At 33.5% G+C, this 17,660-nt stretch overlaps 3 protein-coding genes and 1 long non-coding RNA gene across 5 annotated transcripts; 2 read left to right on the plus strand and 2 right to left on the minus strand.

The window, feature by feature from the left end:
* Positions 1-999: 999 nt before the first annotated feature.
* LOC108832657 (transmembrane ascorbate ferrireductase 2) lies at positions 1,000-2,536 on the plus strand. Its single transcript, XM_018606122.2, has 4 exons — positions 1,000-1,253; positions 1,344-1,392; positions 1,811-2,010; positions 2,091-2,536. Exons 1-4 carry the CDS (start codon positions 1,107-1,109, stop codon positions 2,385-2,387), a joined length of 693 nt encoding a protein of 230 aa, XP_018461624.1. The 5' UTR covers positions 1,000-1,106; the 3' UTR covers positions 2,388-2,536.
* An 80-nt stretch (positions 2,537-2,616) lies between these two features.
* Positions 2,617-5,499, minus strand: LOC108848633 (uncharacterized). The gene is given in 8 exon segments (XM_018622049.2): positions 2,617-3,014; positions 3,148-3,202; positions 3,295-3,391; positions 3,461-4,205; positions 4,284-4,654; positions 4,723-4,833; positions 4,914-5,015; positions 5,018-5,499. Coding segments are annotated over 8 exon segments (1,911 nt in total). The 5' UTR covers positions 5,385-5,499; the 3' UTR covers positions 2,617-2,951.
* Positions 5,500-7,092: 1,593 nt separating this feature from the next.
* Positions 7,093-8,321, plus strand: LOC108838641 (uncharacterized). Its single transcript, XR_001947550.2, has 2 exons — positions 7,093-7,805; positions 8,051-8,321. It is a non-coding gene; the product is annotated as an uncharacterized LOC108838641 (long non-coding RNA).
* A 1,263-nt stretch (positions 8,322-9,584) lies between these two features.
* LOC108853429 (putative FBD-associated F-box protein At5g50270) lies at positions 9,585-11,890 on the minus strand. Of its 2 annotated transcripts, XM_018626839.2 has the most exons (4): positions 11,672-11,888; positions 10,587-11,446; positions 10,383-10,517; positions 9,593-10,104 (listed from the first exon to the last, which is right to left on the minus strand). In XM_018626839.2, exons 1-4 carry the CDS (start codon positions 11,778-11,780, stop codon positions 9,826-9,828), a joined length of 1,383 nt encoding a protein of 460 aa, XP_018482341.2. In that variant the 5' UTR covers positions 11,781-11,888; the 3' UTR covers positions 9,593-9,825. The 2 variants fall into 2 exon arrangements, with proteins under 2 accessions (XP_056863068.1, XP_018482341.2); XM_057007088.1 differs by having other exon boundaries at positions 9,585-10,104; positions 10,383-11,446; positions 11,672-11,890.
* Positions 11,891-17,660: the final 5,770 nt, after the last annotated feature.

Below are 17,660 nucleotides of genomic sequence, written 5' to 3' on the forward strand. Positions count from 1 at the left end.
ATTTTTCGTAGATAATAGGAAATCTATGTTTGAAAAAAAAGCATATGATGTTCTATCTAATCAAAACATATAACTTCTGTAAATCTATCTTATTAAAACACAAACATTACAACTTCTTCTAGGTGGATTTTAAAGTTGGACCTTATGTAATTAATGTTATATTAATCTACTTATTATTAGACATGCCTTTTTATAAATAATTAATATCAACCATTACTATAGTTTTCACTTCTTACCTTATTATTATATCCACTACGCATGTTTTCTTATATTACATATATTTTACTATAAACTAGATACATCCACTAATGATATTACTGTTACAAATTAGTTTTTATAAATATTATTTATAGCAGCAATTTGTTATATAAGTTAAATTTAATCAAGACCTAAATCTTTTTTTCCCGTTCAGAAAAAAAGAAACCTACGAATATATACCATTAAGTTAGCCAAAAATCTTCCGAATAAATAGTAAATCTCACCAACTCCAAAAATGAATTAAAAATATAACAAAAGATATTATGTTTGAAATTTAACTCACTGGATCGGATATAAATCTGTTCATTTCAGATATGAGTTCTTCGAGTTCTCAACATTTAGATCTAAGTAGGTATTTGATTTTTTTTTCTGGGTCGATTTTTTTTTGTTCCGAATCATTCTAACTTTTTTATATTATAAATCTTAGATGATATACAACATGTATATAAAATATGTGAATTAAAAGATAAATCTGCACAGGCGCGCGGGTCGATCATCTAGTTCTATAGTAAGGTAAAACAAAATAAATATCCTCGCTCAAAATCTATTGTATAGTTTAAAGAAAATGTCCAAACTTGTGGATCGACCGGAATATTTTCTCGGGAAAGAATCAATTAATTGAGTGTCAATTGAAATCAGAACAACTAATCGAAGACAATAAAAAGCAAAGTAACTAAAGGACCTATTAGATAATTAAAAATAAAAGCTTTAATTGGTTATAAAACTATTAAAACTTATGTTACTTATCGTTTTCTAACGAGATCACTTGGGTTGACCCCAACATCGCCGATCTAAAAAAACAGAGACAAGAAGGTGGTTTCAATTTGGAATTTTGATTTGGTCGTAATATGGTGGTCCCGATGCTTGGTGGGTTTCCGATCTTTTTGGTGGTGAGAGTTCTGGGTTTCACCATTGCTGTTTTGGTTCTGACATGGACTGTTCACTACAGAGGAGGATTAGCTCTTTCCTCCGATAACAAAGATCTCATCTTCAATGTAAATCTCTCTCTTTTTAAGTTTTCCTTAAAGCCCTAATCTTTATCACACATCCTTTTTTTGTTGGATTCTAAAATCATATGTATCCAGGTTCATCCAGTTTTGATGGTGATTGGGCTAATACTCTTCAATGGTGAAGGTAAAACAATCTCCTTCACATGTTTTCCTTATTGATTTATGTTTCTTACATTTGATTTGGATGTTTGCTTTGTGTTTATAGAAGTTTGATGTCTTAGTTTTTTTCTTTTTTGGTCTAAATGTTAAGAATTGATGTCTTAGTTTCATAGGTTTTAATGAACAAGACTTGAACTTTGTTGTATGTTTCATTCATTGTGCATGTATGGAACCATTTATCTCAAGAGAGGTTTAGAATCGGCTTGCATGTTCGATTGATACGTTCTTCATTAATCATATAGAATCTTAGCTTTTCTCACATATGGGTCCATGCAGCAATGTCAAGAAGCTTGGGATTTGTAGTCTATTATACTTCGATGTGTCAAAGAGACTCTCAACATGTTATGGTTTCTAACATTTTGTGTACATTGAAAATTATGCAGCAATGTTAGCATACAAGTCAGTTCAAGGTACAAAGAACTTGAAGAAACTGGTTCATCTTACACTGCAATTCGCTGCTTTTATCCTAAGTTTAGTCGGAGTATGGGCTGCTCTTAAGTTCCACATCGACAAAGGGATTGAAAATTTCTACAGTCTGCATTCATGGCTCGGCTTAGCTTGTCTCTTTCTCTTCGCTTTTCAGGTACATAGTACATACACACACTTCTCTTAAAACAGACTAACACAGGAGAACTCAAAACCTATCACTATTATTGCAAACAGTGGGCTTCAGGGTTTGTGACTTACTGGTACCCGGGTGGTTCAAGAAACAGCCGAGCCAGCTTAATGCCTTGGCACGTGTTCTTAGGGGTTGCCATCTATGCATTGGCTTTGGTGACTGTAACCACAGGGATACTGGAGAAGTTGACGTTCCTGCAAGTGAACCAGGTGATAACTCGGTATTCCACAGAGGCCATGTTAGTTAACACGATGGGTGTTCTGATTCTTGTTCTCGGCGGTTTCGTGGTGCTCGGTGTGGTTACTCCACACCACGGCAAAGACCAAGTCCTTACTCAATAGAGAACTAATACTTTTCGTTCTTTTTTTTGTGCACCAAAACATATACTTTTCTTACAATCGCAATTTTCTTTCAACATTTGGACCTTTTTCGAATCATCTGCGATAAAATCTTGCTACATATATTTAATCAGAGACCTTATTATGAACCAGTCTAGTGCTAACTTTCTTACAATCATAAACATATGTGATGAAACTGAGTTTATATGAAATGACTCTAAGAGTGACAATATGAGAATCAGACAAACTTCATGAGAAGGGCAGAGAATAAGATAAGCTTCCACTCAGTACATCCAACATGAACAAACAAACAAAAAAGCATCACTGATATGGATAAAATCTTTCCCGGAGAGGCGGTTGATGAATCGCACTCTTCACAGAGTCAAAAAGTTTCTAAAAGAAAAAAAAACATGTCAAAGGCCAACAAAAATGAGTCCAGTACTCAACGATAAAGAAGCCGGTGAGGGAAAAGCTCTATGCTGGTTTGTGACGAGAAGAACCTGAGCTGGAGGAAGAAGAAGAAGAGCTTTCACCTTTGATGAGGGGCAAAACTTTATAAAGCAGCGCTTAGACAAGCGAGTGTTCTTTCTGATACTCTCTCACAATGACAGGCACACTCGTGGGAGGCACCTGAAAAAATAAATGTTGGCCAATGTTTGAGATGCATAAATTATGTTTAGAGATGAGATTTGAGGACCCGATGTTCTTACAGATAATTAAGTTTAAGAATATGTTATGTTTCTAAGAGAGTGATTCATCTTACCATGCCATAGTCTGTGATTATCATGGAAATGTAATCTGACGGAGTAGCGTCATACCTGCCATTAGAAACAATGATTTAGTAGCAGATAACAACAGTAATCCCAGAACACAAGAGTATCATTTTTGTTTTGGGGTTAGAGTCGCTTACATTAAGTTCAGAAACTGCAAGTTTGCGTTATTGGTCAAACCATCTAAGTAGTTTATGTCTTCTCTTGCATGAACTTTCGAAATAGCATTTGGATCACCTGAAGGGAAAAGAAAACCAAATTCAAAGTAGGCAAGTATAAGAAGATAAAAGAGAATTTTTGCAATACCGAGCTCATTGGAGCATATGGAATCGAGTTGCACCCTCTCATGGAGCTTGTAAGCTTCGCAACATACAAGCACAGGAACACGGAATGCACTTGCAACCATTGCAACGCAAGCAGTCCCGACCCTCGAGTAAACCGTTCCGTTTGACAAAACCGATGAAGCCCCCAAAAACACTTTGGTGACTTCGTGCATGATATACGAAACGGCGTTTATATGAGTGTATGTACAGTTGATGCCACGTTTGATCAATCTACGGAGCAGTAGCTGTCCATCAAGCTTCGGACGAGAATCCACCACCAAGACACGGAACTTCTTCTTGAGTTCATGCGCGTGTAATAACACCATCTCGACAGCAGTTGGAGATCCATAGGTCAGAAGGACATCACCATCTCTTATCTTAGTGACAGCGTGTTTGACTATCACCGTATCTGCCATTATGATCTTCTCGTTGATGAACCGTTCGATATCTGACTGAAGAGCAGCTTTTGCTTCAGATTCAGAAAGTGTTACAGGCAGCTTGGCGATCCTGTTCTTCACGAATCGGATAGCGTTTCCCATACTAACCGAAAGCGGGCGGCACTCTATGAGGAAAGACACGTAGCTACTTATCTTCGCCGTCATGTCTCTGTTGAGAGTCTTCTCAGGGGGTGTCGAATAATCTCTGACGACCTCTTGGAACGCTTGAAGCATCGCAATGCATCTGGCATTGCCACCAGATATATCCCCGGAAAGATACTGAAGACCAACCTAATAATAACCACAGCAACAACTAATACTCATTCAGTAACAAAGGGTTCCTCGAGATAATCAAGAGAAAGCAAATACCTTGTAGACAGCAGGATGCATAGGGTCAAGTTGGAAGAACTTTGTCTGGAGATCAGGAAGCTGAGTGCCATGCTCGTACTGAGGCAAATGCCTAAACAGCTCAACCCTGTTTTTAGCTTCGGTCTGTTTGACAACAGCACGTCTTTTCGCCTTGACGACTCTGCTCTCGTCATCGTATTGCATGCGGGGATGCGGAGCATCTTTCTTCCTATCTTTCTCAGACGGGCCTCCCTTCTTCTCAGGTGGTCCAGCACCAGCAGCAACAACAGCTACGTCGTTCTTCTGAGAAGAGGGCTTTGCTGGTTTAGTAGCTTTAACATTTGTCGAAGCCACAGAGCCTGAGCTCACTAGTGGCGCCTTCCCACCTTCAGCTGATACAATACACACTTCAGCACAGTTCTATATACCTTTTGATATGATAGATTAAAAAAAAAGGAACCTTTAGCAGCAGCTTTGGCAGCTCTTTGAGCTTCTTGAAGAGCTCGTCTCTCAGCTTTGGTGGTTTTCTCTTTCAACGGCTTAGAGTTCTTCTTATGGTCACTCTCCTTCTCTGCAGTTTAATAAACTAAACATTGTGAATCAAGAAACCAAATCAAGAAGTAAAGCAAGAGAGAGAGAGAGAGAGAGTACCAGAGAGTCCAGGAGGCATATTCACGACGACGGAGACAGTAGTCAATCCACTAGCCGGAACACTGCTGGATTTAGCCGCCGCCATGGAATCCATCCCCACGCCGGAAGAGAAGAAGACGGCTTCGAGAAACTCCCCCTGGAAACGCGTCCAGGAGACGCCGCCGCCGTCGTCGATGCGTCGGGGAAATCGCGGCGGGTGGAGTAGGAGAAGGAGGAAGGAGAGACGGCGGATGCGGCGGCGGCGGCGGTGCGGAGGGGGAAGGTGTCGGAGGAGTTGTGGCGAGGCGGAGGGATCATGACGGGGGAGAGGGAGTTTCCGGAGGGGGAAATGCTTGAGGAGACGACGACGGGGTGAGATTCGGAGGAGATCGGGTCGGGTTGGTGAGTCGAATCGGGTTGGGATGATGTGAAGAAACCGACTTGTCGGACCTTCGGATCCACAACGGCGCGAGGGTTCCGTCGAGACTCCATTGCTTAGCGTTACTGTAGCTTTTCCTCGGAGAAAACGGAATATCAGGATCGAATTTTATTTTTAATTTTGCCGCAGACGAATAATTGGGGTTTTTATTATATTTTTGTTTTACATTTTTGTTGTTGTGTCAGATTAATCCGAGAACGGCTTGAGCTGATCCTCACAGTCCAGTCACTATACACTGAGGTCGCTGTTTTTCTTTACCTCTCTGGCTGGAAACGGCAAGTAATGAAAGAAAAACGACACGACTTTTCTTTCTGGTGCATTAGCTGAGGTGGTACAGGCCCATTTGTTACTATCCGTGAGTGTTTCGTGGATGGATCAACGGCTCTTAGTTTGACACATCAACAAAGCCCAAAAAGCCTCGAGGTTACAAATGCTTGCGGTACCCTTGCCAGAATCATAAGCTATTTAGGGAAAGATAGATCAAACACTCATAAAATAGATACTCCATTATAAGAACAGAAGATTACAAAATGTTTTTATTTTGCTTAAATCAGCAATTACAAAGAGATGTTAAAGGAAGAAGTTACTTCATTTATAAAACCTAGTCATATTAAACATACCCATGTTTGAAATATATGCGACCTTAAGAGCAGACCTAGAATAAATTTGACTGGGGTTAAAAAAATTTACAAGGATCACTAGTGGAAATCAGTTCCATATTTTTGGGGATTCATAAACTATGGCCATGTTCTTTTAATGTATAGTGCGACATACGATCTGCGACTAAAATCATGTTCGTTTATGTGTCGCCCGATTTGCGACATGCGATTAAACCTGCAACATACAATTAAAATCATGTTCGTTTACATGACCTACGAGCTTTGACCAGTCCCACAATCAAAATTTTCTTAACTTTTAGTCGATGTTTTTTCCGGGTAGCATCTATGCAACTGAACTTTTGACAATTTCTATACAAAACAACATGTTAGCATATTTTAGTCAATTAAAAGAATTTATTATACCTAAAACAAATTTCAGTTTGAATTGTATAAAAGATGTGGATCTTTGGTTTATAAAATAAACATGCAGCTACACGACCATGTACGATGGTTTTGTAGATTCAACACCTTTGTTTTTCATTTTAACAATCTACGTTATTTTTTCTTTTCTCCATCTCATTATTCAATACTTATTTCATTTAAAATATTTATAACAGTTTTATTTAATAAAATTCAATACACTATCTCATTATTTTTTAGTTCATAATTATCTTTTAATTCAACTATCTATTCATAACAATTTTTAATTTATCTTTTATTATTTAATAACTATCTGTTTATAATTATTTTGAGATATCGATAATTAATAAAAATTTTAATTTAAATAGATATTTGATGAAATTGAGAAAACTAAAAATTTATAAAATTTGAAATTGTTAACCGTTAAGATTTGAATAAATAAAAACATAACTAAAAGAGTTTTAAATGTTAAGTAAAATATTATTTTAATAAATTTAGTCATATGAATAAGTATTTCAGAAAAAAGTAATAAAAATTATATGTCCAAATTAAATAACCAAGTCTCTATTTATAAAACATACAAAATTTTGAATTTTGACATAATTTATTTTTTTACTAAAATATAAGTAAGTATAGGATAATTGATGTGAAATAATTGGGATGAAATTAAAATCCTGACATTTCTGTAAACCAATAAGATACTCACACTTGCACTAACCTTTTCATTTTTAAATGAGAAAATTACTCAGAGTAACTCTTATTTATCATGTAATTACTAGGTTAACTTCCTTTCATTTATGCATGTTAGAATGGTAGCATAAAGACGAAAAAACCATAATAGTTGATTATTATTACAATAATGCCATTATATTAATTTTGGTAAACAATTTAAAACACCTATTAAAACCACGATAAAAACTGTGTTTTTACAACAACAAAAAAAAGCAAACTTTAAGGTTCATGGGATTCACCGGCGATTCTCGATGAATTGGGAGAATCCGAGTTAGAAAGCGGTAATTCCAGGAAAAATGAAAACAGGACCAGGACCAGACAGAAAAAGCAATCGTCTCCCCATAAAATCGTTTCTCGTTGCAGCTAAGAACCAGAGAGATGCGGAGGACCAGTTCACTGTACGGTGAATTGGACTTCTTAGGTTAGCACCCGAAAAATCTTCGAAGAATCTAATACGTTCCTCGTCTCTCTCTCGGTCTCTCTTTCACTACGGGCGGTGGCTAGGGCGATGGTGGTGAGTTTCAGCAGAATAGCTTCAGGATCAAGACATCCGTTCGAGATCTCAATTGTATACGTGTGTAGTGTTCTGTCTTTCCCAGAGTTGGATTCTTTGTTTTCTGATCTATTATGATCAATTGAATCAGGATTGAAGCGTGACCGATCAGCGTGACTGTCTCACCACAAAACGACTCCTTTGTTGACGCCATTGTAGACCGTTTAGAGGTACACTCATTGTTTGGATATATGATCGAATTAAGGCAAGTAGATAGCTATTATCAAAAAGCCATAGGTGTAAAGAGTAATGTATCATGTTTCTTGTCTCTAATGACCATTGGCAGTGTATGTAACCAAGTTCTAATGATCTTAGACTAGCATGTTGACTCGACAGTGACCAAAAATTTCTTGAATTGGCTCGACAATGAAACATAGAAGTAATATATATTCACATGCTTATGCTCCATGTACAGGATTCTAGAGATATTATAGCTTCTATCATCTATACCCACGCCTTGCAGTTTGAGAGTAAAGTTGACAAGGAGACTACTTTTTCTAGTTCAGTTTATGGATGTGAAGAAAGGCTTATCCACCTGACATTCCGGTTTATATGCACTTTGATGCATTTTCAACTCTGTTTTACGAAAAAAATACAGATGACGAGTTATATGTAACCCCTGGGTTTGGTTTTCGTTTATTGTGTTCTTATACAATCGGGAACTTGGAAAGCTATGTTGAATGATCGCCTTGCTTGCTCTTAGTCGATATGTTTAGGGTTTTGGTTATTTTTCTCCAAAGAGCTAGTAATGTATTTTTTTGTCACGGGCTAGAAATGTATTCAATGATTACTCCATTCTTGATCTTGGTCTATCACGTCCTCACCGATCACTTTAGAATGAATTTTAAGCTACAGACGTGAATGCCATAAGAAAATATTCTACGTGTATTTGTAAACAATCATCTAAAGACACTAAGGGGGGTTATTGGGAGAAGAATTTGTATAGAATTTGTGAATTTTAAGAGTTGATTGATTTTAAAAGTTATGTGGATTGTGAAAATGTATATACATTGACTTATAGAATTTGATCATGATTTTCTTAGATTTGTCTAGCTTTTCGTTAACTTGGATTACCAAAAGAGGTTTCATTAAAGAGACACACTTGTTATATATAAAGAATAATAAAAAAATAATTTTTTTAAAAAAAATATTTCGAATTATAGTTTTCAAATTCTAACATTTTTATAAAAATTTTGTTTTTTTTATTTTCTTTTTGAAATTTGAAAATGATTTTCCAAACTATTATAAACTTTTTATTTAAAGTTTTTATATACAAATTTAATTATATATTGAAAATGATAAAAATTATAAATATAAATTATGTTTTCAAAAGTGTAATGGTATACAAAATGTAATGAATTATAGATTTGGACATAATTTGGTAAAAGTTGCACATGGATTTTAAAAATCACATGGATACATATGATATTTTGAAAGTTGAGTCTCATGAACAAAAATGAATAGAATTCATTTCCCAATAACAATAGATTTAGTTAGAATTAGAGAATCTATAATAACAAAACTTTTTGAATAACAATGGATTTGAATGGATTTTGAAAATTCTTAAACCAATAATAATTGATTCTATTAAGATTTATGAAATCCAAGAACCAATAACAAAAAAATCTCAAAATTTCCAAAATTCATGAAAATTCATCTCCCAATAACCCCCCCTAAGCGTTTCATTATGGCTATTGTCGTAAAAATGATTAGAGAAAGAGAGAGCTTAACATTTTGTGAACTTTGTTAAATATAGTTTAAATCTGATAATTACAAGAGTGTATACAATTTTGCAGGACAATATAATGAAAATAATCTTGTTCATATATATATATATATATATATATATATATATATATATAAATGATTTTGTTACGGTTTTGTGTAACCATTCAAATTTGGTTAAGTATAGTAAATTTGTCGTCAAAAGAATAAATAAGTCTATTGAATTAAAACTAAATTTGTGATCAAAGAAAAAATAAATCTATCAGATTTAACTAAATCTGTTAGAAGTAAGTAAATCTGTTGAGACCGTTACCCGGTTACTGATCAGAAGGTCTCTAAAAGTCTCAAGTCTATAAGGTCAGTGCAAGATTAAAATAAACCCGAAATGGAGAAAATACCATATAAGATCAATGGTGATAATGACGAAAACAAACCAAGGAAAGATATAATAGTTAGGTGGTAGCTTTAGTCGAATGCAAGCTGACACGTAGGTGAACGTCTGATGGACCACGTCAAATCCTTAATCATCTCAAGTTTCTCGTTGCAGTCATTCGATTTGGAGGATATAGTCACCTTCTCCAAACAGCCTCCGTTTCTCAAGATAAATCCCACCACTTCTTTCTCTTCTTCTGTTCCTTCATAGTTTACCCACTCGAGGGTTTCAAGACTCGATAACAAACATAAAGGAACTGAACTCGGTTCATTCCAGGAAGCACGCAGGTGACGAGCTGGAAGGCCATGGTACTGAGAAAAAAACGGTATATACGATTGAAAAATAGTATGGTCAAAGACACTTAATGAATTGGGGTTAATACAGTGAAATCTCTATAAATTAATAATGTTGGAACTATACCAAAATTATAGTTTTTTATGAATTTATAGAGATTATTAATTTATCGATATACTAATTGAACTAAAATCTTAATTTGGGACTATAAAACTATATTAATTTATAGAGATTTTTATTGTATATTAATTTATCGAGTATTAATTTAAAGAAATTATACTGTATATATATATACCTGCTCAAGTTTTAGAGCTGGTAGGTTGGGCGCAGCTCTGAGCATGCTCACAAGTAGATTCAACCACTCTGTCTCACATGTGCATAACGTTAGGTGTACAAGACGGGGGAAGAAAGTATCAACAGGATACAAGTCCTGCACACAAGACAAATTAATAAACAGAAGCAAGAGTTGCAGATGAAAAGAAAAAAAACAAGAAACTACCTTGGAGGTTGATAAACATAAATAGAGGCGCTTGACTGAAGTAATAGAGCTCAAAATCATCCTAGGATGACAATGCGTAACGTCAACATACGCCTCAACAACATTAGGCATGCTATTCTCAATGACACAAAACCCACCCTTATGATCAATAATGTTGAAGTATTCCAAACAAGGAGCGTTTATCACAAACCCATCTGAGTCATCTCTATCTCTGTTTTCTGAGGTATGCAAGACTAACCTCTTTAGAGAGGGCACTCTCACGGTGAATACAGTCACATTGTCGTCTCGACATTTTTCAACTTCCAAGCTTTCAAGAACATGACAATAAGATAAAAGACTGCTGACGAATTCTTCATTAGGGTACTTAACGGATAAGAGGCTCAACGTTTTGAGAGATGGGAAAAACATTGGTGGCGATGAATTGGCAAGCATCGCCTTGTTGAGCTTCAGGGTCGAAAGCATGGTACATTCTGTGTATAAAACCGGTGGAATTATGATCGGAGATGGACAAGAAGAGCTGTCGATTTCGATAATCATCTCACGCACAGCGAAGTTGTTTGCAGCTCTCATCCAAACAATAATATCTTGAGCAGCACATGTTCTACTAAGTTTGAAATGAAGAGTTTCGAGCTCTTGAGCGTCATTCACAATCATGTACCTGTCTACGAACCGTGAGAACTTCCCATACTCAATGTCTTGATCATCAAATACGAGTCTTGGCACAGACAACCAGAGAAACTCCCATCGTTTCGACAAAACCATTGTGGCCACAACATCTTTAGCAGTAGGCAGTAAAGACAATACTCTCAAGAGTAGAGTATCAGGCAGCTCACTTATCCTATACATAAGAGACATCTCCTCTGAAAAAAAACATCATTGTAAGTAACGTGTACAATAAATATCCATAAAAGCAACAAGGGTCAAAACCCTAAACCCTAGCAAGGTATAAAACCCGCCACAAAGAGAAACGTAAGCAAAAAGAAATCCAAAACTTGAGAAGAATAAAGAGAACACGTGAACTAACTTGTACAAAAATCGAAACAAAGTAAGAGAGAGAGACTGAGAAGAGATTGACAATAAAATACCTGAAGACTCCTCTGATAATTCTTCTTCATCGGATAAGAGGTAATCCGAGTTCTCTTCAGAGAAGAATTTTGATCCGTAAAACTTAGGGCCACATAAGATAGGCTTCATCAGAGAGGACCAATCAGTAAAGGGGACTCTTTACGTAAGGCCTTCCCGCTGCTTCAACAGCGTGAGATAGCTTACTCTATATTAGGGTTTGAATATCGTCTTTTTTCTTTCTTCTTTTCGGCCATCTGATATTGTCATAAGGCTAAAACACAAAGGCCCAATCTAGATAGTGAAGCAGACACTCCAAGATTACCTAAAGGCCCATCAAAAAGTACATTGCACAAGTCACCTAACAAATATATTTTTTAACGCTAATTCGCTGGAATATTAGAGAAGATTACATAAACAACCAACGATACTATTTATCTTATTTATCTTATGAGATCTACGCCTAACTGCATTACCTAAACTAGGCTTGGGTGTTCGGGTCTTCGGGTTGAGTTCGGATTTTCGGATCGGGTTCGGGTCGGTTCCTTTCAGATCCAAGTTTTTTCGGGTCCTAAATATTTGGACCCAACAGGTACTTTTAAATTTTCGGTTCGGATCCAGGTCGGTTCGGGTCTATAATTAAAATACTTATAAAATACTTATAAGTTTTTGGGTCTATATCGGGTCCAGATCGGATTCGGGTATTTAAGATCTAAAACACACAAAAATACACAAATTTCATCAGATTTAGTCAAAATATGTCATGTATATTTAAAATCTTACAAAATAACTTAAAATAAGTTATTAAAATTAAAAAATTGAATTTTATATTTAAAACTTCATATTACTTGAAAATGTTACAAAAATAATTAATAACAAAGATTGTTAACAAAAATATATTTCAACTAATTCATAAAATAAAATATAGAAAATAAAACATAACAAAACATAGTTTTGGATATTCATGTTTTTATATCGGGTATGAATCGGTTTCTTGTCGGGTCGGATCTAATCGGGTCTGTCCTTTTCGGGTCCGGGTCTATTCGGGTCAGTTCTTTTCGGGTACGGGTCTATTCAGGTCGGTTCTTTTCGGGTCCGAGTCTATTCGGGTAGGAAATTTTTTGATCCAACAGGTACTTTTAAACGTCCGGGTCGGTTCATGTTCAGATATTTTTAGGTCGGTTTCGGGTCGTATCTTCGGGTTCAGGTTAAAATATCCAGGCGTAACCTGAGCTGTCCTGTGAAGATCCACGTCTGATCAGATTAACTTGTACCATATTATAGATCTCTTGTAAGTATTTCTTCCGTAATCATGCATAATTGTCTAATAAACCGCTTTCTCCGGCTCTTGAAACCTGGATTTATCTGCAAGAAATTACATAGTCTGGGTTTCGAACCCCATACATGGATGTAGAAGTCTTTAAATCTTAACCACTAGATTACTGTGCTTCTAACAAATCACATGTGGAAATGCATTAAATACAAAAAAAAATGATTTGAAAAAATGTTTTCCTTCAGCCCTAATTTCTAGCAACTCAGTCCTAAATTTTCTCTGAATATCACGTAGCAATTGGCCACGTTCTTAAAATGGTTTCATCTCATATTTTTTTATCCTGCTCTATGTTTTCTATCTTCTCCATTAGTAAAGAAGCAACATATTATTTTCTCTCTCCTAAACTTTCAGTTTTGTTCTCTGTTCTTTCTATTTTTCTGCAAAATTAGTCTCGTGGAAAACCCATAACTAAATTCACATACAGTGTCATTCCACTTGAGTAAAAGGAGACTAAAGGCACAAGCATCAGGTTTTGACCTGACAAAGAAGGTTTGCATGTTTTTCACTTTTAACTACTCTCTCTCCCAAATTTTGATTTGTTGATTAATGTTTCCATTGTTGAAACAATTATTTTGCTGAACGTATAAAGGAATTAGTATATCTGAATCCAAAGGTGAATTTACTTTAATTCAAGCAAGGTTGACTATGCAATTTTTCATCAAGACTTAACATTTCTTTATATAATTAAATAAAAACCAAACTGAAGTTGTAAATCTAAATCTTATATTCAATAGACTATAAGTAACGAGGGTTAGTTTTGTTTCGAATATGTGCTTTTTTCAGAAAAAAATATGTTAGATAAAATAACATAAAAATGTCAACAAAATTGTTATTTTAAACTACAAAAGTATTTAAACAGTAAATTTATTTGATCCATCACATTCAAATTTATTATTAAGATAAATTAAGTTTTTTTTGTTCTGTATGAATCATCGAAAGAACTAATAAATCAAATCGAGCATTTTGTATATATCCTATTTACTTTTGAAATACTACAAACATGTTTCAATTTTATAGTAATATATCAGATATTGTTTTGCTTTTTACATCCGCTTTATTTCAATGTGAATCAATACTATGTGCTTTATATACTATTTAAAAAAATATTTATTCTGATTGGAAATTATGAAACTGACCAAATCTATACTATTAAAACACAAGAGCTTTTTTTGAGGTGACTTTGGAATTTCAAACTATTTACAACCTTATGCTACTGAATAAATTTTAATCTATGATTTCAATTAAATTCTTTTATTTTTTTAAAAAAAATTATGTCAACAACCTATAACCATTTTCACTTATTTAGTTAGTTTCTCATATTTATTTATGCTTTAACATGTCTCTCTCATCGAAAAAAGAAAATTTTGAAATTCAACATTTTTGAATTTAATCAAGTTTACGATTTTGTTGAATTTCAAAAAAACGAAAAATTTAGATTTTATTTTAGGTTGTTTGGTTAATTTCAGAGGCTTGACAATGGTGAAGAGGCAAGCTAAACTGATTTAGGTTTTATTTTTAGGTTATTTGGTTAATTTATTTCCTTACAAAAAATTGTTTTATTAACCAAAATTGTATTTATATATAGACATCAAAATGAATTGTTTTTTCGTGTATATATATTCATCAAACTTTTAGAATGGAAGATATACACAACCAATAAAAATCATTTTGTTTGATTTCCAATTCATATGATTTTTAAATTGGAGGTAAATGTAAAAATATATTCTATTTCGAATATTTTTATTATATATAAGTAAAATCTTAACATGTTGCAGACAGTGCCGGTACAGCGTAATCTCATGCCTAAAGCATGAAAAAAAATTTGCCCCTTAAATACATTGGCTGGGTTCGAACTCTGCTTCCTACGAGAATCTTCAACAGCTTTTGCCACTGTACTAAGTACACTATTAATAAATTTGGCGCCCTTTACGTTTTTATATATTTTGGCGCCTAAAGCCCTTGCTTGTTGGGCTTTATGTCAGGGCCGGGCCTGGTTGCAGACTGGAGAAAATATTGAGATATCCATAATCTCGGAATATCAATAATTAGAAAAATATTTGATACTTTAGCCACCAATAAACTGAAGTACTTATTTAAAATGTCTTATAAAATTCTTATAAAACTAAACGACATGGTGAATATTCATCTACAAACTGAGCCACATATTGTTTCAATTTAAAACTGCTTTTCATATCATCAGAAAGTTAAACAACAAACAAGATATTATTTATTTAAAAAAAAATCTCATGATATATATTGGATCAAATAATTTCAGCTTGAAATATTTAATCTTCTTCAACAATTAAATACGCGAAGTTTTGGCACAATTTGGAAACCAATCCGAAATATATCACCCATGTTATGGTTTAGTAAAATGTAAACTTATTTCACAAAAAAAAAATACGTAGTAGAATATTCTTAATATATTTACCTTATAACTATACTCATAACATATCTACTAAACATACAAACAATATATCTCAAATGACTTTCAACAAATTTATGGGTTTATAGCAAAAATCACTAACCTCAATTAAAAATATATACAAAATAGGTTTACATCTATTAGTTAAATTTTATATTATATGTATATTAAACTTAGTTATAATAAGAATGAAAAAATTTAGAAAACTAAATAAGATATATTGTTTTAATAACTTATTAAAGGTAAAATACTAAAATTTAGCCATTTAAAAAATGAAAATTAAAACTGTAAAACAAAACACCACACTATAAAAATAAAAATTTGTAATATGATAAGTCAATTTTTATATCAATTATAAATGTCCAAACTCAAACGTAAAAGTTTAAATTTATCCTATGTAGTTTGAACAAAATAGAATGTTAATAATTTTACAATATCAAAATCTATATTAAGTTGTAAGCGAAATTACAATCTCAAATCTGTAATGAAAGTTGAATAATATATATAAACTTGAATTTACTAATATTTTATACATTCGTATAAAAGTTGTAAAGGAAAATCACCCGCGTTTCGAAAGCACGGGTCAAAATCGGTAATTTTTAAAACATTAAATTTCCTGGCGTAGCCGGGCAGTAATACTAGTGTTATATAAGAAACAAAATGGCTTACAGCACCAACTGAGAACAAAGGTTTGCCATTATACGAAGGCATATTTGTGTCAAACCATATAACCAAAAATATTATAAAATCGATACACAAAATCGAACAGTCTGCTGACTATGAAGATCAAGTTCAAAAAATCTAATCATGACAAAAAGAGGAGAAACATACGGATGTTCTTAGAGCTTCTATCGGAAAAAAACGACGATTTCATACCTAACATATTGCGATATATTTAATTAATACCCGACTTATATCACCGTGCAAAAATATACTTGAACTTTCGAAAATTTCAAATAACATACCCGATGTTTATTTTTTTGGCCAAAATATTCATCATTCGAACTTAAATTGAATATAGAAATCAAAAGAGAAACTAAAAAGACGTCTATATAGATTAGGAATCAAGAGACAAATATATTACATAAACAATATAGATTTTAAATAAAAATCAAAAATCTGAAACAGATTTATTGCTGTGGTTGTCGTCTTCAATCCTGGTCGATTAGAGAATAAGATTTCTCTCCTCCAGTGTCATGTATGATGATCCGATATTCTGCTGCTCCTCTCTCATTGGATTCGTCTTTTTCAGAAGCAGAAAGAGTTAAAGAGAGAGAAAGATGAAGTGGCTAAGTCCCGTCAATTTGTAAGAAAAAGAGAAAATGATTTTTGGCCTTTAGATTTCGTTTAGTCAATGACCATAAATTGTGATCTTTGAAAAAGAAAGCTTAACCAATAAGAAACAAGGATGAGGATAAAAAAAAAGATAATTTTGAATCCTTAGATTAAAATCAATTAATGGTCATGAAAAAACAGTATAAATTGTAATTTTGGTTCTTTTAAATTTGTTTAAAATTTTGCTTAAATTTAAATAATTTAATTACGTGTTTAAATCAAAACTTGAAATGAAATTTAAAAATTAAAGATTATTTTTTTTAAAAATGATTAAATTTTGAGTTTAACCTCTAAACCCTAAACTATAAACCTAAACTATAAACCTAAACCTTAAACTTTAAATAATAAAAATATCAGATTTAATGCTTAAAGATAAAATTTATAATTTTTATAACTTTATGATTTTATAGTTTGATATTTGAGGTTTAGATTTAAAAAAATATTAAAGTTAGAGTCTTGTAAGTAAGAATTGTATAAGTGATTGTAAGAGAAGATATATGTCAAGATCAAGTTAAAGTCTCAAATTAAAAATTCAAGAAACTATACATATTCAATTGATTTATATTCACTTGATATTGATAAAATGATCTTCAATATAATTTTTTAAAGTACTTGAATTCAGTTTTCCGATTTTAGGGTATGTTTGAGGTATGTTCGAGTTATATAAACGATACGGTTGAGTTATCTAAACGACATGGCTGAGTTATATAAACATTTTCTGATTTTAGGGTATGTTTGAGGTATGACTGAGTTATATAAAGGATAAGGCTGAGTTATCTAAACGACACAGCTGGGTTATATAAATATTTTCTGATTTTAGAGTGTGTTTGAGGTATAGCTGAGTTACATAAACGATACAGTTGAGTTATGTAAACGACCTGACCGAGTTATATAAACATTTTCTGATTTTAGGGTATGT

The sequence above is a fragment of the Raphanus sativus genome, chromosome 4, assembly GCF_000801105.2.
Source record: "Raphanus sativus cultivar WK10039 chromosome 4, ASM80110v3, whole genome shotgun sequence".
Lineage (NCBI taxonomy): Eukaryota > Viridiplantae > Streptophyta > Magnoliopsida > Brassicales > Brassicaceae > Raphanus > Raphanus sativus.